The 23,868-nt window shown below is 42.9% G+C and overlaps 3 protein-coding genes across 3 annotated transcripts in view; all 3 read right to left on the reverse strand.

The window, feature by feature from the left end:
• Nucleotides 1-172: 172 nt before the first annotated feature.
• Nucleotides 173-1,963, reverse strand: rps20 (ribosomal protein S20). The gene is made up of 4 exons (XM_080793345.1): nucleotides 1,838-1,963; nucleotides 899-998; nucleotides 636-709; nucleotides 173-396 (listed from the first exon to the last, which is right to left on the reverse strand). Exons 1-4 carry the CDS (start codon nucleotides 1,838-1,840, stop codon nucleotides 214-216), a joined length of 360 nt encoding a protein of 119 aa, XP_080649471.1. The 5' UTR covers nucleotides 1,841-1,963; the 3' UTR covers nucleotides 173-213.
• Nucleotides 1,964-3,651: 1,688 nt separating this feature from the next.
• mos (v-mos Moloney murine sarcoma viral oncogene homolog) lies at nucleotides 3,652-8,029 on the reverse strand (the record flags this gene model as incomplete). Its single annotated transcript, XM_080793788.1, has 3 exons — nucleotides 3,652-3,952; nucleotides 5,297-5,527; nucleotides 7,485-8,029. The coding sequence occupies 3 exons, from the start codon at nucleotides 8,027-8,029 to the stop codon at nucleotides 3,652-3,654; spliced, it is 1,077 nt and encodes a 358-aa protein (XP_080649914.1).
• Nucleotides 8,030-17,011: 8,982 nt separating this feature from the next.
• LOC308336773 (zinc finger protein PLAG1-like) overlaps nucleotides 17,012-23,868 on the reverse strand; it is a gene marked incomplete at its 3' end in the record, with an annotated part of 7,588 nt that continues 731 nt past the window's right edge. Inside the window, exons 2-3 of the mRNA XM_080794319.1 lie at nucleotides 18,981-19,337; nucleotides 17,012-18,287 (exon numbers count right to left, since the gene is read on the reverse strand). Coding sequence (XP_080650445.1) covers nucleotides 17,012-18,287; nucleotides 18,981-19,228 — 1,524 coding nt within the window. The 5' untranslated portion in view covers nucleotides 19,229-19,337. The remainder of the gene's footprint in view (nucleotides 18,288-18,980; nucleotides 19,338-23,868) is intronic.

The following is a 23,868-nucleotide window of genomic DNA, read 5'->3' on the forward strand; positions in this document are numbered from 1 at the left end:
AGATGTACAAGCTTATCTCAACTCCCTGGCACTTTCAAATAAGGGGGGGGGGTCAGCGGCCACTGGCCAAATGCATATCAATTTGGGGGCCCTTGATATGAAAAAGACTGAGAACCATTGGACTGGAGCATACATGGAGAAAAAAAACATGCAAACTCCACAAGACACACCATCTTATTTCTCTGCCTTTATTGGAACATAGACAGGGTTGGTTTACGCATCAGCAATGGTGACCTCCACCTCTACACCAGGCTCAATGCTGATGGAGGTGATCTGTTTGACGATCTCCGACGGGCTATGCAGATCGATCAGCCTCTTGTGGATCCGCATCTGGAAGCGATCCCAGGTCTTGGACCCCTCCCCACAAGGTGTCTTCCTGGTGGTAATGCGCAGGGTCTAGGAAAGGGAAACGGACGTGTTGAGAAGAAAGTGACAAAGGGCAAGAGACCAACACCAAGCTGCAGGTGCAGTACATTTGTCATCTGGCTCAGAATAGCGTATACGAATATCATGGTTTATCATATTATATTTTCTATCCTCATAGCTCAGGATCAGATGGAAAAATACCCAAAGAAGCAAGATACTGCCACAATAAGACATTCAGTTGTAACTTTGTAAGACGTTTACTCCAGTACCTTTGTTGGCATGCGGACTGGTCCCTTCACCTTGAGACTCTTCTCCTTGGCACCACGGATCAAGTCTGCGCAGACTAAAATAAATAAAATATATGTCAGCAAGAGACCAACACCAAGCTGGCAGGTGCAGTACATTTGTCATCTGGCTCAGAATAGCGTATACGAATATCATGGTTTATCATATTATATTTTTTTATCCTCATAGCTCAGGTCAACATTCCCAGCAGTTTAGCCCCCAAGTGATGATGTAAACATTGAGTTACCCTTCTCCAGAGATTTCACATTTCGGCTGGTCAGAGTGATGCGGATGCGGTGAATGGCCACCTCGGTCTCCACGGGTGCCTTGCCTGAGTCCTTGAAAGCCTGAAGGAACAATTGGCAGAAATAAACTTTCCAGTCCAATGTAACAATGAAAAAAAAAATGAAACAAATGTTATGGAATATGCTCTCAAAGTCTCAAGTGTTAAATTGTTTAACATTACTTCATTTACAAGTCCACACAATTAGAAAATGTAAAATAATTGTAATTTTGATCAACGACAGCCGGTTCTCTCTCCCAATTACCAACATCAATAAATACAGCATGGCATTGGACAAATTATTATCCAACGAAAACTATAAAGTTGGGGATATGAGACGCTAAATCTCATCAAATGGTGGTCCGTGACTGGATTAAATAATATACCTTGATATGAAAAGAGTGGGAAAAACTTCTACAAGTGCATATGGCCCGAATGGAAACAATACCGCAAGGACTTTTATTTTGTGCCACCCCCTTTAGATAAGTGTATTTCTGTCTAACTATTGAATCAAACTGACATCAGCAGCACGTGTGTTTGAGATGCTAATGTTAGCAAATTGTCTCTCTGCTCACTTGGATAAAGCTCAAAGAGAAGCCAAAAAATGAAGGCGGCCAGACTACAACCCCCCTTTGAGCTCAAGCATTATAATAAGTACAATCAACCACACATGTTACATTTTATGCAAAGTTGTACCAAGTTTGGGGACAGAGTGGCTTTCGGGCGGTGAACATAACTCGACCGTTCAAGCTAGCCTGTGTGCTACTGTGCTACCGCTATACTGCTAGTTTTCGTGGAGGAAATGTTTACATTTTCGCCTCTAGTCTAATCAATGACGTGCACATAAAAAAAACAAAGCAATGGCACTTTGAACTTTTTGTTTTGTTTTTAAGGGACACGTACCATGGCTTTTTATCCCTGGCCGACTTAATCGGTGTAGCTGGAAACAAACGAACAGCGGTGAGCCAGTGACTGAGCAGCGACTGAGCTCTAGAGCATTCTTTACGGAAAGGAATGAAATGAGGCCTGTGCTTCCTTTATGTACCGCACAGTGTTGCCACGTCCGATTATTATAAGCAGTGGTGGGACATGTACTCACATCCAGAGCCATCTATAGCCACTAACCTCGCCTCACCAGGCTTTCCACCGCCTCATCTAGCCACAGACTGACATTGGATTCTGTCACAAATGTAAGTGACGATTAATTGTCACAAAAATAATTGCAATTAACGATTGAATTGGAACATAGTCCTATATGAATAAAGAATAAAGTTAATACAGTTTGCCTGGTAATAAAATAAAATGCACAGGGCAGATATGACATATTGAAATATACAAAATCTGGCAACACTGGTACCAAACATCCGGGGCATCGAAGTATCAGTAGTACGACGGTGTCGCGCGTAAAAATATCTGATCAACAAGCTCACACCGCGCGGCATCAGCAACGCTGTGTGAGCTTGTAGATCAGCTATTTATGACGCTCGACACCGTCGTGCGAGTGAGCCTAAATTAGCGTTTAGGAGAACGGGGGAGGTGATAAACAGCGCCATCTACCCAAAGAAGCGGCCACGTCAAGCAAGCAAGAAATCAAAGTTTCACTTTGATGATAATTAATCACCATGGTCATTTTCAACCTTTTTCATTTGAAAGACCCCCAAATCTTGAGTGTACAAATGGTTAAGGGTCCATTTGTACAGTCTCAAGATACCTAGTGTAAAGGCTGAGTCTATTTGGAACCCCTGAAACCCTGGCTGGACCCCACTTTGAGACTTGACTTTTGGGGCTTGTTCGTTTTGGCACACTTCATTATGTCAATGAAGAGGGCCCAAGACTCTGGAGAATACATGGAAACTAGGTAGAGTGGATACTGTTGGGCTGGCACCAAAACAGAGTGACTTGAAAAAAGGAGAAGCAAGCACTTTGCATTTTTCTTGCATTTCAAAACAGTGTCAGTTTGTCCGTTTTTTCTTGCAGTACGTTGGGGCCCTCATCTGGTGTTCTCCTACTCGACTGTCGCCTTTGTAGGGGTGCAAAATACTTTATCAAAGTTATGTGGAAAAACTAAACAACAATTTTGTTGTGCATAGTTAAATCACCAGTACAGAAATCTACACAGGTTCCCCAAAAACTTTGAATAAATCAGCACAGCTCGGTGGTCTTGTAACGTCAACGTCTATTGGAGCACTTCAGCCATATAAATGGTCGTCTCTCATGCTCATTATTATAACATCGCACCATTTCTGTCTACTCGCTAGGCCTCCTCCCTCTTCACAAAGTGATGGGTGAAGTAAGTTCTCCTTTAACTGGTGCATGTAGACAATTGGATTGTTATACTACACAATATGACAAACAAATTGAAACAATTTAAGTATGACCATGTTTTAATGAAATCCCATATTTAAAACACCACAATGCTGCATTTCAAAATGATTCTAAAAAATCAATTCATACCGATAAAATAGTATATATCATGACATTAAATGACGACAAATGAAAACAAAACCAAACCAAGGTAGTTTGGAATGGCTTGACATAAAAAAAAGAAAACAAACTAAAATTGTTTAGAATGGCCTGACAAAAACAAACATTTTTAATAAGTTCAGTTTACAATGTCACATAACAGTGCATAGCTGATGTGGGCGAGATCGAGATGCTTCTCTGAAACCAATCCAGATTCAGTGGACAACTACAGGAGTTTCCAGTTGTTTTTTTGTTCAGGGGGGTTGCACTTTTTCCAGCTGCCGCAGCACGTCCAGAGCGCTCGGCCTGGAGCGAGCATCTCCGCTCCAACACTGGCACAGCATGCCCGTGCAGACCAGCCCCCCCGGGGTCTGGAAGAAGGGCAGCTCTTTGACCGACGGCCTCAGATTGTAAGCCACGACCGCGTACATGACGTACTCCCTCTCTCTCCCAGTGTAGGGCATCTCTCGGGTCACCAGCTGCCACAGGACGATGGCAAACGAGTAGATGTCGGCCTTGCACAACACGCCTTCCCCCTTCAGCAGCTCAGGTGCCCTGTGTGCGTGGGATACAGTCAGGAAGAGAAGTCTGGGCACCTCAACGCAAACTTGGCCATTGGGTTCAATTGATTGATTGAAAATGTTATTCATAGTATGTAGAATGGGAACATTTATTTGAAAGTACAGGTTAATACAAAAACTGCTATGAGGATAAAGCCAGAAATAGCAAGCACTAAGATTTGTTTGTCCTCCATTTTCAATTCATAAGAACATTTAAAGATGTACAAATATAGACTTCTATGAAAAAAAGGAAATCATCAGTTAAGTAAAAATCACACCCATGTGAACTGAGTGGTGCAACTCCCCTCTCCCCCTTCTCTCTCTCTCTCTCATTAGCAGGCAACAGTGCAGCACGTGCGGCACCATCTCCCCCTCTGTTTCTGGCAAACAGCGCCCCTACTGGTACCAATAGTCATTCTCGTGCTCATGGCCACATAGTTAGGCGGACACAGACATTGCTGTTCCTTGGAGTGGTTGCACCACTCAAAAAGGGGAATTACATGTACAGTATGAAAAAAGGGGGGGCATACTTTTTACAGGGGCCAGGCTCTTTTTGTAGGAGCCAAGTTTTTGTTGACCGTTTTGTAGGAGTCTAGGGATTCACATTTCTTAATGGAAGTTGGTAGGGCGTTCCACATTTGAATGGCATAGGAGTGAAATTAATTTAACCCCTTTGTTTGAGCCGAATCTGGGTTGCACGTGGTTTGTTGAACTCCCTCTGGTGTTGCGATTGTAGACTTTGTTGACATTAAGGAATTATTTTGACAGTTACATGGGTGGTATCTTAGTGGTGTAGTGAATATTGTAGACCAGGCCCATTGCAAGCTGCTGTACCGGGTACAGCAACTTGCAGCAAGCCATTCCAGCCTATGGGTGGGCCATTTAGTAGAGAATACAAATTACGCTTTGGAAAATGGTCTGAAGTACAAGATTTGAACGTACATCATTATCAGACCTGGCTATGCACAAGTTTTGTAGCAAGTTGTAGCAATTGTTGGAATATTATATTAGGTTTTAAACCCATTAAGACAGAATATTCAGTATATGGAACAAAACATATTTTGAGATGGGGGGTCCATGGCCAAATACATACAAATACCTTGACATAAAAAGCACCACTGATATAGCAACATACTCTTTTCAGAAAACTGTTATGATTTGGATTTCATTTGTAAAATCTGGTCTTACAATGTCAAATGTTCAAATCATGTAGCCTAATTTCAGACCATTTCCCAAAGCATACCTTCATTCTTACATTTTTACATTTAGGAAAGAAATGGACAATTTAGCATTGATGATGTGGCCAGACTTTGAGTGCCCACTCACTCTTCCTGGTTACCTGTGCGTGTATGTGCCTCCTATCTGACTGAACTGGGGCCTCATCACCTCCGACACAGCACCATCAGCACCTCTGGGACCGTCCAGCTTCAGAGAACACCCGAAGTCCACCAGCTTGCACACATCCTCGTTTGACACCATAACATTGGCCGGCTTCAGGTCCAGATGCACGATGCCATGGGAGTGGAGGAAGCAGAGGCCACGGATGATTTGGCTGGAGTACTTGCACCACCTGCAGTGGTGGACAAAGTATTTACACTCATGTAAATATACCAAAGTATTCAAAGGTGCACCATTTATTGAAATTTTGAACATTTTTCATCACAAAAAATGAAAAAGAAAATGGGGGAGATACATTTACAGCGTTTTGGTCCCACACACTGTCAGAGACCTGCCAAAATGTTGCTCTTTATTAGGTTGACGTATTTGGCCATGGACAAGTGTCTGACAGTGTGCAGGACCTTTTTTGTTTTTCAAAGATACCCGTTTTAATTTAGGAGATAGATTTACAAACATGTCACAGTGTGAGCTTGTAGATAAGTTATTGTCACTAGATTTGAAACATGGTGGTTAATATTATGTTTTTGTACTTTGGGTCCAGGCTCCAGGTAGCCTTGGTCCCAGGCTTATCTGCGAAGTGAAAAGCCTGGTCACAACCTAAGGCAGAGAAGCTATCGGCGGAAGTGTCGGTCCGGAAACATCCGTCAGATGCATTTCCCCGGATACGATATTTTTCCGACCAATCCAATCACAACACTCATTTGACGGAGAATGTAAACTGATTTGTAAAGCATCAACGTAATTTCCTTGAGCGGTACTTCCGCCCCCCAAAGAAATGATAGCTACGCCCTACAGCATAGGTCTTGCCCAGCTTGAGCTCCAGGGGTTCCATGCAGACCCTTCCTATAAAGTAGAGTCAAAACTACAATATTTCTAGGCCTACCCAAAATGTAGCAGAGTGAAGATCATATGCTTGCAAAAATTAATATGTACAGTAGGTCTACTAAAAGAAAATAATGGCTGCTGGTTACTGTCCATCATTAGCATTACATCAAGAAGACTATCAGATAGTGGTGGAAAAAGTACTCATTTTTAAAGTAAAAGTAACCATAAATAGTCTGGAATACAATATTTAATTTAGTAAAAGTACAAATATTGGCAAAATGCACTTAAATGTACCATGATTATGCACTATGCAGAATGTCCAGTTATGGGCTATAAAGATATTTTGAAAATAGCAGATCTACAAGCTCACAATGAGTTGAGATTGAGCCATTTTTAAATACCGGTAGGCCTAATGTATGTTTTGTAATAATCACAATCTTCAGCCTATAAATCATAAATATATATAGAAAGCAAAAGTCAGACTCGATGAAATAATATTGATTCCAAGGCATAATCATGCACTTCCATTTATTTTACAGGCAGCCCTTATACAAAAATTATGTTCAGATTTCAAATGTAAAGTTCCCAGGGCCACGGATGTCACAATTCAGTTCACCTCGGGTGGGTATTCTTGGTGAGCACTTTACATTTTAAATCTGAACGTTTATTATAATTGATATAGAGTTATTGGGCTGTAAATGGAATTGAGCAAGTGCATAGACCTGGTTGTAGTTCAGGTTCAGCCTTGACGCTTGTCACAGAGGAGCGCCATGGCCCATGTGAACCAACTTCCGCGATCGCTACATTTACATTGTAAACGTGTACATAAACATTAAGATTTCAAATATAAAGCACTCACCACGTGTGCCACGGGTGTTTGGAATTTGCTGGGACAGCGATTAGCATTGCTGCATTCCGCGTAGTTTAATAAAAGGCATTTTTATCCGAGCTGGTTTTTTTTGCCATAGGCGTTCAAGTTTCAACTACGCGCCCCTATCGGTCGGGAGGAGTGTGGCACTATGAAACACGTAGTGTTCGATATAGCCTGACAGCACTAGTGCCTGCCAAGTGCCAATACAGACCAATATGTGTGCAAGAGTTTTCATGAGTTGTTTATTAAACAACGCGGAATGCAGCAATGCGAATCACTGTGCCAAGAAATTCCTAACACCCGTGGCACACGTGATGAGTACTTTATATTTGAAATCTGAATGTTTATGTACACGTTTTCAGTGTAAACATAGCGATCGCGTAAAACTGGCTTCAGTTGCGTCATGACAGTCATGTCGATTATTTGGAACCACCTGTCCACGCCCAGCGCGTCCTCCGTGCAGCCGTAGATGACGCGGTGCAGGGTCCGGTCACCGGCGTACTCCATCACGATGGTGCCGATGTTGTCCTCGTTGTCGGCGGTGGCCGGCGAGCACGTCGTCGCCGCGATGAAGCGCACCACGTTCTCGTGGCGCAGGTGCGCCGCGTTCAGCTCGGCCCAGAAGCTCTGCCGCGACGCCAGCTTGTTCTTGGCCAACTTCTTCACCTTCTTCACGGCCACGGCCTCGCCGAAGTACTCGGCCTTGTAGACGGAGCCGAAGCCCCCGGACGCCACGGGCTCCAGGTGCCGCAGCTCCTTCCAGAAGATGACGCTCGACCAGCCGCGTCGTCTGACGGCGGGCTTGTTGTCCCCAATGTTCCCAATGTTCCCGTGGGGAATAAGCCTCTGGAAGGAAGGCACCTGCAGGGTGCACCCGTAGCGTGTCGTTGGTTCTTTAGACAGTGGACTGCTGCACGGACCCAGGTCTAGAGAGTGGTTCCTTTGCAGGAAACGATCGATGGGGATGGGAGACGGCATTGTTACCTCATGCAAACAAACAATAGACAGCAGCTCTCACGAGCAGCAGCCTAATATCTATAGTGAGTGCTGAACTTTTTTTTTACTCAACCTGCAGCCATAGTTTTTAATTTGGCGCGGTCGAATCACGTGTCACTGGCCCAAAAACTATTAAAAAAACTGTTTTGGGGGCGAGAGCGAGAGACACCCTCCCTGCTCCACGATGGGAAACGAAAGCCTGCAGCCTGGTGAGTGACGCGAGGTTAATGGAATTGGGACCCCTGTCTGGTCGGTCACGCCCAGTTGAAGGGTGTCAGTCAGCCAGTCAGGAGCAACGCCATATCCTACAGTAAAAGTCCTGGATTTAAATCTTTACCAGACCCATGTAAAAGTACAAAAGTAGGCCTATGTATTGGTATTCGATCAGGAGTCAGGACTATAGATGCATTGCACTGCAAGTACACTGCAAGTGGCTAAAGGGGATGCAAGTAGTCAGACATGGGGAAAGCTTCAAATGATTCTTGATCCAAGGCTATATTGGCATCACATTCTTTGCTCGTTTTTTTACATTTGTGATATGCATTAATTTGTCCATAACTTAAAATTTGCAGGTGCATGGGGTTGATTTAATTGTTGTCGCTGGGTATAGCTTTTACCTATATTAACAAATCTAGCTACATAAAATATGTCAGTATACATGTTTTGTATTAATAGGCTAGCCTAGATCTGCAAAGCAATAAACAACTAAGCCTATAAAGCTGCCAAATAATTGTAGTGGGGTTAAAAAAAAATATCTCTCGGGTGAAGTGCTTTTATCAATCTCATACATAATCTCATTCCCTGCTCAGCAAATCAAATAATCACATTCCGTGGTACACACAAGCACACAAAGCTGGGCATAGCAGGGGCTAGCGCAAAAATACAATATTTACTCTAGGTGTAGAAGTATAGTAGCCTATAGTATAAAAAGGGAAGCATGGCCTACTCAAAATTGAACGTAATTAAATGTACTTTGTTACTTTTCCATCCATTGACATTGATGAATAGCCTTCATACCAAACAATCAAACATTGTCCCAAACTGTAAGAGACAGCAGCAGGCAGGCAGTCTGTTTGTTTACATACGGTAGCCTGTTTAAAGAGGTTGCAATTATTTACTTCTGGTTTTCTAGTTCAATAAAACCTGATGCGTTTACACAGCATTGTAAATAGTGTTTCTGCTACTGTAGCCTATGTTCCTGGGGTACATTATGTCACTGTCATTATGGCACGCACTTTTGTACGTCAAGGGCAGGGGGTCCATAGACTTGGCTGCTACATGACGAGGTGGCAGCCAAGTCTATGGACCCAAAAACTGTTAGTTTTAAGCATGCCCACCCAGGGCGTCATGTGTGGGACGGCATGCCCCCCCCCCCCTCCCCACCCCACCATTCTTGGTGTTTTTCTACATTGGTTACAGTTGTACTGTTTCTTTCCTTTAACCATCCTGGCTTGTTTGTTGTATGAAACAAAATTTGTTGCAAGGTATGTTTATATCGGCCACATGACGTCTTACTTTGTCATTTAGTGCCTAAACAAACAAATAAAGTCCATAGACTTGGCTGGCAAACGATTTACCTCATCTTATCTTCAGATAATTGATGCTTTAATCAACAAATAGGCTAATCTAGCCTATGGAACAGTTGTGACATTTTTCTGAAGATTAAAAAAATAGTGCTGAAAATAGCAGATCTAAAAGCTCCAAGGGATCGTATTGCGATGTGCCATGAGCTTGTAGATCTGATATTTTCACTATTATTGCATGACACTGTTGTGCGACGACGTACAGTATATTAGTCTATTTCGATGAAGATATTTGGTGTAGAGGGAAAAAAGGAGGGGGGCCTAACATAGATCCCTTGAGGACTCCTGTCAACAAAGTATATCGGGTTCAAGTGGTTAGAGCCCCCAAAATTCATCAATGAATACAACTTTTACACAATCCATTCCTGGTATGGCTCAATACCGTCAACTCAATACCGAGTGGCTCTGACATTATAAAGAATTGCTTGAAATGAGATGTACTCAGACACAGATTAACTCACAAATCATCTCCCTTCTCTCTGTCTCCTGTTCACACAGTGTGTGAGCATTAGCAATTAATTACCAGTCAGTCATGCTAGTGGATCCTTCTTTTTTGTTTATTGAACTTTCATTACATTGTGTAAAAACACTGGAGTTGAAGACTGCAGCTCGTCTCTCTCTCTCTTGTAGCAGCAAGGTATCAAGATCAGATCATGTTATTCTGCCAGCCAGACAATAAATAATCTGCCTCTTTGGATGATGTCAATGTTAAAAACTCGATCAAAAGCTGCAGCGTTAATTTCTATTTTACACAACTTTATAAACATATATTTATATATGTTTGTGTGAATTACTTTTTTGCCTATATTTATATAAAAATACAACAGTAGTTTGTAAAATAGATTTGAAGTAAAATATAGAGGATTAGCAACGAGTCCATCATTATCACAGGATGGCATTGTTGAAATGCAAATGAATAACTAAACCAACATGGCTGGAATGCAGTTTGCCTCTGAAATTCCTCATTATATGAATCGTGTCATGCGGAGTCATCTTCATCATCATCTTCACCGAGGGTCACTGTCTCTGTGGTGTGAATCCACTCGACTCAACATCTCCCACTGCGACAAAGCTCCCCCCAAAACCACAACACACAGGTGAAGAAAAAAAAAAAAAAGCATGTGATATTACAGGCAAGTCTGTAAATAGACTACAAAAGTCACAGTACAAAACAAAAACAAACAAAAAACAGATGGAGCTATATAGCATGACCGGGCAGACCAACTGTTCAGCTAAAACTGGATAATTTGTTTTGTAAAAACGATACAATTAAGAACTAGAAAAGAGGTCTGTAGCACCTTAAGGAGCTTTAGAAGTATATGTTAGCAGCTCAATCCAATACAAAAAAAAGAAGAAATATTGCAGTATTGCAGTGTTTCTTACATACACATTCAATAATGTTCACTGGTACCACACTGAAGCTCATAACGAAGGTTGACATGAATTGCTGAAGGTCTGTGTCTCTCACTGAAGAGCATCTCCCATCTTGCTTTGTTCATCAGGAGGGCAGCGTACTCTACAAAGTACTAGCTAGAAGACCACCGATTACCAATATTTTTGACTGATATACAGTAGGCCTATATGTATTTTTGGGGGGAAAAAAGAAAGAAAAATATAGTCATCTAACTTAAACCACTTGAACGTTATTCATTTTTCCTCAGACCTACAAGCTCACAATGCAACCATTTTGAGCTTTTAGATCAGATCATGTCTATTGTTCTGATAAACAAACATTTAACCTTTTCGACTAATGACCAAAATGGGGACACCAGGCACATCGGCTGCAATGCCATTGCCAATGTAGCAAAAAAACTAAAAGAAAAATAAACGGCCAAAGCAATATTTCAGTTGAGCTCAAGTGACAAAAACAAAAAAGATTATTATCCTTTCCAATGTCAAAAATACCCCCAGGGACAATTGGAGGTAGTTTCATATTCATTCAGCGGCCATTTTTCTGGGGGTGAGAAAACCCACTCCATCAAGTGAGTAGCCTATGATTTAAGATCAAAATGGCTGCCGTATGAATTTGGACAATTGATTGTTCGGTTCGGTATGTGATTGATTAGCAAAGTGTCTTTTCCTCCCAATACTTTCACCAGTGAGCTAAGCTACTGGAGTAGGTTGCTGGATGAATAAGAGAGGTCTGATCCACAAATCAGATGTAGCTTTTCTTCTTACAACTTTGAACCTAAATTAGCTTAATTTTTTATTTGCAACAGGGTCTGAATCGAAAGAGAGATTTTAAAATAAAAATGTCCCCAAGACTTCACTGGATTCAGCCAGTGTGTTACCATGGTCCTTTAAACAAGGCGGGCTTCACAATGAAATTATAGATTAGATCTATTCACTTGAAAACAGTCTTCAGACTTGAAACAATGAGAAGGCTGAACTCAAGTAATTTCTTTTTAACAAAATCAAATATTGACTTTTTGAACAACAAACTAAACATAATGTATATAAGTGCTATAGTCGGCATGCTGTAAAATTGCCTGTGTGATCTCACCTATATAGGGCTGAATCAAACAAACAAAGAGCATCATCTAAAACATGAGAAATGTGAATTTCAAGGTAGGGTTACTATAGGGTACACTAGGGTACTAGGGTACACTAGGTAGGGTTACTAGGGTACACTAACTGTTACAAGACTCCTCAATGAGAAACACAGAGCACTTGTGCAAGTAAAGCAAAATGACACTTTGATAGGAAAAAACACTGTCAAAATTGTACCTGTAAAAATAAAACATTTTATATTGTATTTACATGTTATTGTTCTCTAAAGAGCTAAATATATCATCTACACATTTTTTTTGTAATAAAGGTTTTAAACAAAAAGGTATTGGAGAAAACAAAAGGCATTCAATGTACAAAAAGTGCTATGATTACAAAACAAAAACAATTACCATATAGCGGCTTGCTAAAATTTCTTGTAGAACCACAAACCTTCACAAGATACAAATAGCAAACTTCCATAATGCTTTAAAAACATGACACATTCAGTTCCACATCACACGACCCTTAAAACAATTGTACTATTTCCATTCATGTTCCCTCAAATCCCGTCAGTCATGAGAGGAATAGGAGAATCTTAACACTATTGTTTTACCTTTTTTGATTCTCGGAGCAACAGAGTATATGATTATGTGAGGTAAATGGCAACACTATTAGGCACATGCTGATAGTGTACAGTATGCATGATATTGCATGATAAACTAAACTAAACACATAGAGGGTATACTAAGATGCAGCAACTCGCAACCAAGTCTGGTGCAGTTGCTGCGATGGCGACTTGTGCGTTGGGCTATATGACTTTGTCCGTGCTGATGACTGACTGAGCAGCATATATACTTTACATTGCTTCATTTACAAAGGACACTTATTGGTGGGAATGAGCACTTGGATAGCCTGTTTTCACTCACTGAGACAAACAAAGATTGTACTGCAAAGTTCGAGTTGCTTGGAATGAAACAAAAAAAACAAAAACAAAACAATTTGAAAAAGTCTACTTTCTGATCTGGGTTTTTTTGCCATGCTGGTAAGGATTTCTTTATATTATGTATCACAGTCATAACTGTAGTTAATTTTAGTGATTTTAGCTCATTTTAATTTAAAGTGACAGGCGCTTCCATGTTACTGCCAAGGTACCGATCCGTTTTTTTTCCTGATGTCTGAATTAACACTTTTAGTAGGCTAAAGTCTTCCAAGCAAGTGTCAGTGGATTCCTTTTTTCCTTTTTTTAGGCACCTTGAATTAATTTACTGGAATAAAGAACGAGGACTTGATTAAATTAAAGTATCAAAACAACAGCGATTAATTCATTCATTCCAAAGTGCTGTGCCATTTGTTTCACCTATTCTTATCCTTGCTTTATATGTGGCCAAATTATGCTTGCAAAAGGTGTGAACTTGGCATGTTGCTCATCAAAAGGATGCATGTTCACTTTAAAATGGTGTTGAGGCAAAAATTGGCCATTTCTGTCAAGCGACATGTTACATCAAATGTTTTTGCCAAAGCACAGATTTCGCTTGTCACTGTTCAGTATCACTGCTAAAAGTTAAAACACATCAAAAACTGCAGCTTGTAGGTCTGCTATTTTCACTGTTTTGAATATCTTTGTACATTTTAGAAAATGTTAGAAACCTTTAATGAATGTAACTTTTTTTTAACATGAATTAATGCCCTACTGACTCTTGGCACATGTCTTGGTTATACGTCTCTCAGTTCACATCTCTGTAGCACCATGATTTCAGATGTAGTTTTGAGTGGCAGAAGTGTAAAGGCCTAGTCATACTTCAGTTTTAGGTGTACACCGAAAACTACAACATGGGTGGTAAGCGACTCACCATTCATCCAAACACATCTCTCAGTTTTTACTAACCACCGTTTCGGTGGCCACCGTATGAATAGGCCTTAAATCACCCATGCTTTGGCCTAGGATTTCTTTAAACTTTGTATTTTTTTTTAATCCAAGGAAGGTTTGCTAAGAACACACTCTTTTTCATCACAGCCCTGCTCTACATTCATACACTTAAGGCTAATTTATATCCATGATTATGACACTTAAAAAAAAAGTTTTTGTTGAATGACACTTTTCAATAGTTTGTGACACTGCCAACAAAGCCAAAACTACGGGAATAATTATGCAAATTTCACTCCGGGGTATAGCATTCAGTTCAGAATTCCAGATAAAAGGTGCAGCCGGCTGCCACAGAAAGTGGAGAAATGTCATTTTTCAACATCTCACGCGGTGAACAAACGTGCATTTGTAATAATTTCCATTTAATGGAATTTTGGATAAAGGCCGTTTGGACATGTCAATTTTGTCTGTATAGGATTATAGGAAATATCTGAACGTGAAGTTCAAATGGCTAACATGGCAAACAGACCGGTTCTACGGACGTAATCCTTAAAAAAAAATAAAAAAAAATAGCTCAGTCCGTAGAGCTCACATTTGAAGCACCAACTCAACGTATGAATACCATGGGTTGGGTAATTGATACCTACTTTTTAACTATTGTGGAAATAGTCAATCTACAAGCTCCCTCGGTTTAGTATATGATAAAGGAGATAGACACCCTCGTTGCTCAGTGAATAGAGCAGTCTTCCCTACATACTCGTGTCAAAATATTGATTATGGGGGCGAGGCTGTCGTTATTGAGAAATAAACCCCTTCAGGGTGTTTCAAGACCTACATCAGCCTGTCAGGGTTTATTTCTCAATAATGACATCACTGTACGTCACTGTTCATTATGATGTATTGTATATACGAACAATGCAAGCATTTCTCTGCCTAGTATTTGAACATAGATCTTAAATTCTAGTTGAACTGTGTAAATGGGCAGCCTTGGCTTTATAAGCAGTTGTACAAGGACATTTTGATCATGGCCTGTGTGCTCATCGTCTGTTTGTGTGTATTTGGCCGTTATTTAATACATATTTTTTATGTAGACTACAGGAATGAAAAATACTAGTGATATACATGGCTGATGGGATTCAGGTTTAAAGTTAAAATGTAGATGTAGTTCCCAACAAAGTTGTAAAAGGATGATGCATTTCTTAGAAGCTGAAATGCTGCTTTACCAAAAAATAAACATACAGTAGCTTATTGGCAAGCGATACTTCATGTCACGTGCGATTTTGCCAACCGACCCATTTCTATCCTAATTCCTTTTGACCACGGATAGGAGACTGTGTGCTTCTTTCCTGTATAAAACTAGCCCTTTGATAAATAAAACAAAATGACATTAACAAGAGGGGTAAAAGGGAACAGGTCAGTAGCCATGTTCAAAACCATCAGCAGGGACACAACATTGAACTAGTCTAACACACCATAATTAATGCAGAACACAGTTCCCCGGTGCTGATGGCCATAGGTTAACACACCCCTCCAGTCAGTAAGCAGGGATGGATCACTGTCAGCTAGCCGTTTGGAAAAGCCTACAGTAATAGCTCAGCAGTGTTTGTTGTGTGCCACGGTTCAGACCCGGAGTGTGAATGAATGGTCGGATCTCAGCGTGGAAACGTGTCCGTTTCATTGTTGCCCGTTGACCCAGATCCGTATAGTTGAGCTTTTGCTCTCCAGCTGGGGTCGCTATGGCTCTGCTGTCTTGTCTCCAACGCCTGATGTATGCTCCGTCATACCGTGGCGTTGCGTGCCGAAAATAGCAGATGTATAAGCTCACAACAGCTGTTTTTGGCGCGTGACACGGGCGTACAGCGAGGTATACATCGGATTAGATGGACTTTAGTGGGAGTGAGTCGAATGTGGCCGACGCAGCAACATGACATGCCTGACATGTTGCTGTTCGGAGCCCGCTGAATGGATAACACTGCACATTTCATTAACTAGCAGCCATGCGTGTTTGCATTTGGTTGACTTTGATTTGGGGGCTGGGGAGGATGGGGCTTGTTCAATAAAGACCTAGAGAGATATTTTACGTTTTTGACAAAAAAAATGAAAAAAAGCAGCCCTGTTGAAGAGTTGAGGTGAAACTGTCACGGATCAACTACCAAAGTGAAATATGAAAACCGTAATACTGTTGCTCAGTAGTTGCTACTCAGTACCTAGTGTAGAAAACAAAAACAAAACCAAGGATGAGTTTGTGGATCGCTCAAAAAAAAACTTACCACAAATAGTATAACGAAGACGCATTATGACAAAAGTTCAATTGTGACGACTTGACATCACAATAGTTCAAAGTGCTATATGAAAAAAACAATATACAATGCAAAATCTGCACGCTAAAGTCAATAAATTCTAAAGCAAGGAAGGGGGGGGGGGGGGTGCAGTTAGGTATAGAGTGGAAAAGAAAGGAAAAAAATCACTGCAATCTTATTTCTATTTCAATTAATCTATATGAAAACGCCAAATCCCAAAAAGATGATTGCGTATAGTGGTGGTGGTGGTCATGGTGCTCAGGGTTCACAACGTTGTAATGAGGATCTGCGTTATTCTCAAAAAGATATCCCAACAGTACCCATTCAAATGCTGACTGAGCCAAACCACTTGTCGAGGTGTGTGTGTGTGTGTGTGTGTGTGTGTGTGTGTGTGTGTGTGTGTGTGTGTGTGTGTACTCTCAGTGCCGATCATCACATATACGTCTATCGATTATGTCAGTGTCTGCACTCATATATACTGCACAGAAGTGCTATCATGTCATATTTTGCAATCATGTGTGTGTGTGCGTACGTGTGTGCGTGCGTGTGTGTGTGTGTGTCAGTGTGTGTTTTACTGGCATCACTAACTGCACTGAATAGACTGAGTGTTGGTGTGTGTGTGTGTGTGTGTGTGTGTGTGTGTGTGTGTGTGTGTGTGTGTGCGTGCGTGTGCGTGCGTGCGTGCGTGCGTGCGTGGGTGCGTGCGTGCGTAGCAGTACATATTCTATCACTGGAAAGCATGGTGGAAGCGGGGCAGTGTGGTGGCTGTGCCATGGTTGGAGATGAAGGAAGCGGCCAGCCCCTGCAGGGAGCCGTCGGCCCCCTCGGGGCCCCCGCCGTCTGGGGGTAGCTGGGGGGGCAGCTGGACTAAGGACATGGGCTCCTCGGCGCCGGGGGGATAGGGGACACAGAGCCCCCCGCCACCGCCACCTCCCGCTGGGTTGTACTGCGGCGCGTTCAGAGGCAGGAAGTTAAAGAGCTGCGAAAAGTCCAGCAGGGAGGAGGAGGAGGCCAGCGAGTCGCCCGCCGCCGCGGCCGCCGCCGCCGCCACCGCCGCAGAGACCGGCGTGGCGGCGCCGACGGCCATCTTGGACAGGGAGACCTCCTCGCTGCGCTGCTGCTGCTCCTCCAGCATGCTCGCCACCTGCGGCTCCAACTCCAGCTTGGAGCCGCAGGGGAGCTGGTGGGCGTCCTCGGCCCCCGCCGCCGCCGCCGACGAGGAGGAGGAGGGCATGGCGCTCTGCAGCTCCATCAGGTACGTCTCCAGTTCTCCCTTTAGGTTCTGCTCTCGCTCCTGAGCGGAGGCAGTGTATGAGGTAAAGTTGGGGCCCAGCGGGTACTTTAGAGAGAAGGGGTGGTGCTGCGCGGGGTTGGGCAGCGCCTCGGGGGCGTCCAGGACGGGGTACATGCCGAGCTGGAGCTGCCGGGAGGGCGCCAGCGCGCCCGGCGGCAGCTCGCCCCCGGACGGCGCCAGGCCGCAGGCGAACGGCTCCAGCGGGTCGGCCGGCTCCGTCTTGACCCTCAGCAGCTCGCGGGCGTGGCTCTTCTTCACGTGGCGCGTCAGGTGGTCCTTCCGGCCGAAGCGCTGCGCACAGTACTGGCACAGGAAGTCCTTGCGTCCGGTGTGCACCACCATGTGGCGCCGCACGTCCTTGCGGGTGTAGAAGCGGCGCTCGCAGTGCTCGCACCGGTGCTTCTTCTCTTTGGTCCCGCTGGAGGACTTGCCGGCGTGCGTCTTGAGGTGCTCCAGGAGCACGCCGGTGCTGGCGAACGGCTGCAGGCACACCTGGCAGGTGAGGTCTCCGCTGTTGGCCGCGTGCAGGGCGAGGTGGCGCTTGAAGCCCAGCTTGGTGTTGTAACTCTTGCCGCACTCCTGGCAGGCAAACGCCTCCTTGTAGGGGTCGTGAGTGTGCAGGTGATTCTTTAAGTGATCCTTGCGGTGGAACATTTTCTCACAGTATAAACACTTGTGGTTTTTCTCTGGCGAGTGAGTTGCCATATGCCTTTGAACACAGACGCATGAGAGAAAAAAATAAAAGACATCAAGCAATGCGCTCAGTGGAGGTACAAAAGTTAATAAAAAGGTACGGTTGGTGCTTCTAGAAGTCTCAACGGGACTACAGAACAAAAAAGGATCCGAGCACTACAAAGAGGTAAAACAGGAGGTAAGCCCTGATGTTCAGGTTCAGGTTCATTTATTAGTTGGCTTAACTTTAATAAAGTAGCCTGATTTTGCACCCACCTTTTTGTAGTGCTGAATCACCACCCTTTCTTTCTCGTACAGATCCGTGAGAATCGTGAATTATAAGCAAATCTTCTGTTAACCACTTAATTGACCGGTGTCCCCCAGGGGACTAAATTAGGCTCATACTTTTTTTTCCCTTCAATTTATACCACATCTCTTCTTTGACAATAGTCAATTTGCAAGATTGCAGTTCCGCTATTTTGTTCGGAATGTTCATTGTTCACTCCATAATATAGGGACACTAGGGTTTCATGTTGGAAGACAACACGCACACGCACACACACACACACACACACACACACACACACACACACACACACACACACACACACACACACAGTGTGAAAACTAGAGTGCATTGTCATTATCATTATCATTATTGTTCATTGTTAATTATTTTCAACATCATCGTCAAATCAACATCTTTAACCACTAAATGGTGTGTCTGTACCGTAGCAGCTTGTATTTGGAGACAAAGGCCTTGGTACAGTCAGGGTGCGAGCAGCGGTAGGGCCTTTCTCCGGTGTGTGAGTACGAGTGCACCTTCAGCTTCTCCACGCTGTTGAAGGCCTTCTGGCACACTTGACAAGGGAAGTTCTTCTTGGGCTTCCCCTCGGCTCTCCTGCGCCTCCCGGTGGCCGGCGTGAGCTTGGCTTTCTCCAGGACGTGGTCACGGTGGCCCTGGGTTCCTGTGGCCATGGCACCCTAAGGCAGACCAGCTACATGGACAGGGGCGCGCGGCCCGACTACTGCTGATGGAAGGGCTCTATCCAGTTTTATGTGCTCAACACCGCCCGGACTCAAGAGCCTGAGGAGAGGAGAGGAGAGGAGAGGAGAGAGAGGGGGGGGGGGGCACCGGGGCAGGCAGAGTTAGAAGGATGATTTTCTGCTTGGTGACAGCTGAGCATTACAATGTAGCATATAAAAATGCTTGCGAACCGAACAATCCAAACGACAGATCAAAAAACAACCACAAATACAGTTTTGTGGCTGCTTGTTTGGCACAAAATGCACCTCATATGATACACATCACCACTCAGCAATCCCTTTAAGAACCTCTTTAGCTCGGTGTGTGAGCTAATCAGGGTTTATTTATTTTGTTGATGTTTTGTTTGGTAGAATTATTTTGATTACAGCCATATTATTTCAGTTAATTTGTGTTCCAACTACATGCTTTTCTTTTTATTTGCGAAGTAAGAAGAGCACAGAATTAGTAGCCACCAAAGGAACTTCGAAGGAAGGGACATCTACGTAATTTTCTCAATACACTGTCATGCTGGATTACCAGCCAAGGTGCCTGGACCAGGCCGCAGCCGGGGGTTTGATGGACCAGCTTTGACCTTGGTCAAAATAATAATTAGGAAAATAAAGGAATCATCACACATTGCTTTTCTATTTGCACGCTGCATAATTAAGCACAGACTTCGTGTATGTTTCTGGCTGTGCCAAAGTATGTGCTGTTATCCATATCTTTGCGATAATACAGATCCAGAAACGATACCTTACGCCGTTTAGATGCCTCAACAAAATTGCGCAGTGTACACATCGTCGGAACAAGTGATCAGAAACAACCTGTCATATGTCTTGTTTTATATTCCTGATCCGATTATATGACAAGGGCCACAATCGTTCAGAAATAGTGTTTGTTCACAAGCTGGTCCACCTTGCTTACATCTTGCTGAATGGCGCACGCCCGGCGTTTAGCGCTTCTCTTCCTTCTTATTTAAGTTCCTTGGCATAGGCAGGAAGGTGCACACTATCTTACCAGCATCAGGGCAAAGGCAGACATTTTTTCCATCATGTTTGCTTATATTTTCCTGTCACAGAACATGGAATCAACACCACCACAAACTGACTGGACATTGGGCTCATTCTAATCCCACATTCTATAAGTGGTGCTGGTGCCTCAGTGGCTGGTTTGATTTGAGTTTGTTTTTTGAGGAGCGCTCCTATGTGCAGCTTTGAGGGTGTGTGTAACAAAACTAACACAAACATTGAATGCCATGGATAATGAATGGCCATTTTTGAGTGTTTGTGTAAACACTATTTCTGTGATTGGTGGATGCAGACTAATCGCCACTACACGTAGTATCCTAGTTTATTTGAGGGACTAGATTGGATTGTTCTCTCTGCACTCTACTTGTGTGACTAATTTACCTTGTTGTTTGTTGACTAGAATTCATGCTTATTCCAATGTCACACAGGATATAGGAGTGTCTGCTAAATGCTTAAATTGTAAATTGTTTGCATATGCTCCTGTCCTGTGACATCAGTTGTTGTTGTCTCCACCAGGCCGAAGGCATGGGGAGAGAGTATGTTTTGCACTCTGTCTGTGTGTGCGTGCATCCGTCCTTCCGTCTGTCCGTTACCAGCTAATCTCCGCCACCGTTGGCCCGATCCATGCCAAACTTTGCACACACACTCCCTGGATGCCAACGATGAACCTCTGCCCCAAATATTCTTCAACGGCCTGTTATAGCGCCACCATGAGGCCGATTTAGGCAAAACACATTTCTGCAGATTACTCGTACACATTTTATCCATACATCACACAATTCGGTAGACACTATCTCCATAGTCATGTGATCAACACGGATCTGCACCATTTCCCATCTTCCATCCTGATTGGCTAAGATTGGCTTCCAAAGCTCAAATGATTGGTTCGTTGCCACAAATCACAAACACAGTGTGCAATTTCCGTGAAATTATACACACATTTCCACTAGGCCGAGGACAACATGCCACTATTTTTTTCCTAAAAATCAGCCTCATGCAATTTTCTGCAAAACACATTGCTTATGTTAGTCGCACATATGGCAGGTTGTTTCTGATCACTTGTTCTGACGATGTGTACACTGCGCAGTGCGCAATCAGTGGTTTTCAGTGGGCCAGGGACCACCAGTGGTTCTTGGGGGGGGTTCCAAGTGGTCCCGGGCTAAATGATGGAAAGTTGGAATCCAAATGGGCCCTTATATATCTTTATACTCTTGACGGTGTTAAATGAATTCAATACATTGCATATCGTCACTGTCGGGTGGAAAGCTCATATGTCTAAAACTGTTACTTTTCAGGACTGAAATTCAAAAGCAGCAAAAGTAGCAGATCTACAAGCTGGTTTTGAGACGCATTTCGAGCATGTGTATCTGCTACTTTGGATGCTTTAGTGTGACGCTGTAGTAGGGCATTTGCAAAGAACCCCCCCCACAAAAAGTTATAATACAGAGATGAGAGCTTTCTGCCCGACAGGAGTAACCATTATGTTTTTGAAACTCTGATTTTCCACTTTTCAGAATGCGTACGCTTCAGTTTTGTCAGAAAGCAAAAGTGGAGGACAATCCACATCCTCTCAAAAACTGAAAGCCTGGAGGAACGCATTGGCCGCTCTGGGCTGGAAGTGGGAGTCAACCCTTCTGGTTGGACGTCGCTCCAAATGATGTGACGTAGCGCTGCACTGGGGGGGGGGGGGGGAAGGAGGGGCCGGGGGTGACTGACAGATCTGTGAGATCCAATCAATCAGGGCGTGCGCAAATCGCTGCCGCGACCCGCCCCTCTAGACCAGAAACCTAAACACATTAGCTCAGGCTACTGTGCACTGAACAACAACAATATTGCCTGCTTAACCCTAAACATATTTTTTGTTACACCATCACTAAACATCACTTGCCCAATGTAAAATATTCCATAAACAAAATATTTCTTATCAAAATATATTAAGTACAGCAATACATGGCAACTTGAGGTACTCTTCTTTAATATTTCATCAAAACTTCTCCTTTGGTCCAACCATTCCTTAACCTGACTCCGCCAGATTGCGGCAGTACTGAGTTCACAAGTTCCCTCCTAGTCCTCCTGCCTGCTTCTGGGATCTCTCAGGCAGAAACGATGAACCCGGAAGCAGCAGAACAAAAAAATACTTCGAGTTGTCGTCTTGTTAGGTTGTGTTTACATTGTGCTGTGGCACAGCTTCAATATGTCATAAGTCTCGTGTTGATCCCGCCTCTAGCGGACCCATACAGCCACACATCGCTCCGGCCAGTATTCAACCGGAGCACAACATCGTCTCTGCCTGAGAGATCCCAGACTCACCCAGCTGGCAGAATGCAAATGTTGTCCAGCAGGGGGAGTGGTTCTACCAGGCTACCCATTCCTGGGAATGGTCCAGTGAAAAAAGAAATCTATCACTAAACGTGGGTGAAATTCACCCGAACACCTGCCTGTAGAAAGAAAACAGGGATGTGGGCAGGGAAACAAACCTACCTACCTTCTATGATGAGCATCATGAAGGTACTGAAATACCCACCCACCCACCTCAGACATCAGCAACATTATGAAAATTACAAAAATATAATTGTCCGGGTGAAAATCAACAGTGTTTAGTATTCTATGGTTAATAAGATGATAATAAAATATACATGAATAAATATCTAAGACAACTATGTTGTGTTCAAGGTACTATTTAGTAATTATAAGATGAGTATATATTAACTATCTTAAAACAGATATTTATGACTGGCACTTTGGGTAAAACTCACCTGAAATTTGATTATGATATATACAGTATATGAACAGTGGTGGGAATTAACTAAGTACTGTACTTGTACAAATTTGTGGTACTTTTATTTTACTTGAGTATTTCCCATTTTCAATGCTTTTACTTCTATAGGCTACTTCACTACATACATCTCAGAGGCAAATATTGTACTCTTACTCCACTACAATTATTTGAAAACTAGTTAGTAGTTACTTTGTACATTTTGATCATTACAAATCATATATTAACCACTTCAGCCCGACATTTCAGCCATTTGAAAATAGACGATCTCACAATGCGTCACAATGTTTTGACATTTTATACATTTGAAAACTTCTGAAATGGGACATTCTGTATAATGAGTATACTTTCTACTTTTCGTACTTTAAGTACATTTGCATACCAATACTTTTGTACTTTTAGTTTGAATACCAGACTTTTGCTTGATTTAAAACTTTACAGTATTGATACTTTTAAGTAAGATTTGTGAGTACTTTTTCCACCACTGCGGTGGATTTGTTTGGCTTCTCATCCAGCTAAGCAGGATAAAACTCAATTCAAGATTGATATGATAATTATTCATATATCATTACAGATTACGATATATATTCGTCATAATGTTTTATGCTCAGGTGTTGTTTGGCAGGTAGGTATTTCTCTTCCAGAACATATAGCCTAAATGCTTACAGTATGCAAGCTATGTGTCTATGGTGTTATCATTTCAATGTTACACTGTACCACTCCTGATGATTGCAATTGTGTCAGTTTTCAAATATATCTTAAAGGATCCCTGTCTAATAAGGCTTAT

The sequence above is a fragment of the Protomyctophum bolini genome (genome assembly GCF_963924005.1).
Source record: "Protomyctophum bolini genome assembly, chromosome: 21".
Taxonomy (NCBI): domain Eukaryota; kingdom Metazoa; phylum Chordata; class Actinopteri; order Myctophiformes; family Myctophidae; genus Protomyctophum; species Protomyctophum bolini.

Bases quoted from the DNA above. Each gene is read 5' to 3' on its own strand.
- rps20 (XM_080793345.1), bottom strand. The intron at 710-898 runs GTAACTCAATGT...TATTTATTTTAG, and splicing joins TGTGAAATCTCTGGAGAAGG to TCTGCGCAGACTTGATCCGT. The intron at 397-635 runs GTACTGGAGTAA...TCCCTTTCCTAG, and splicing joins CAGTCCGCATGCCAACAAAG to ACCCTGCGCATTACCACCAG.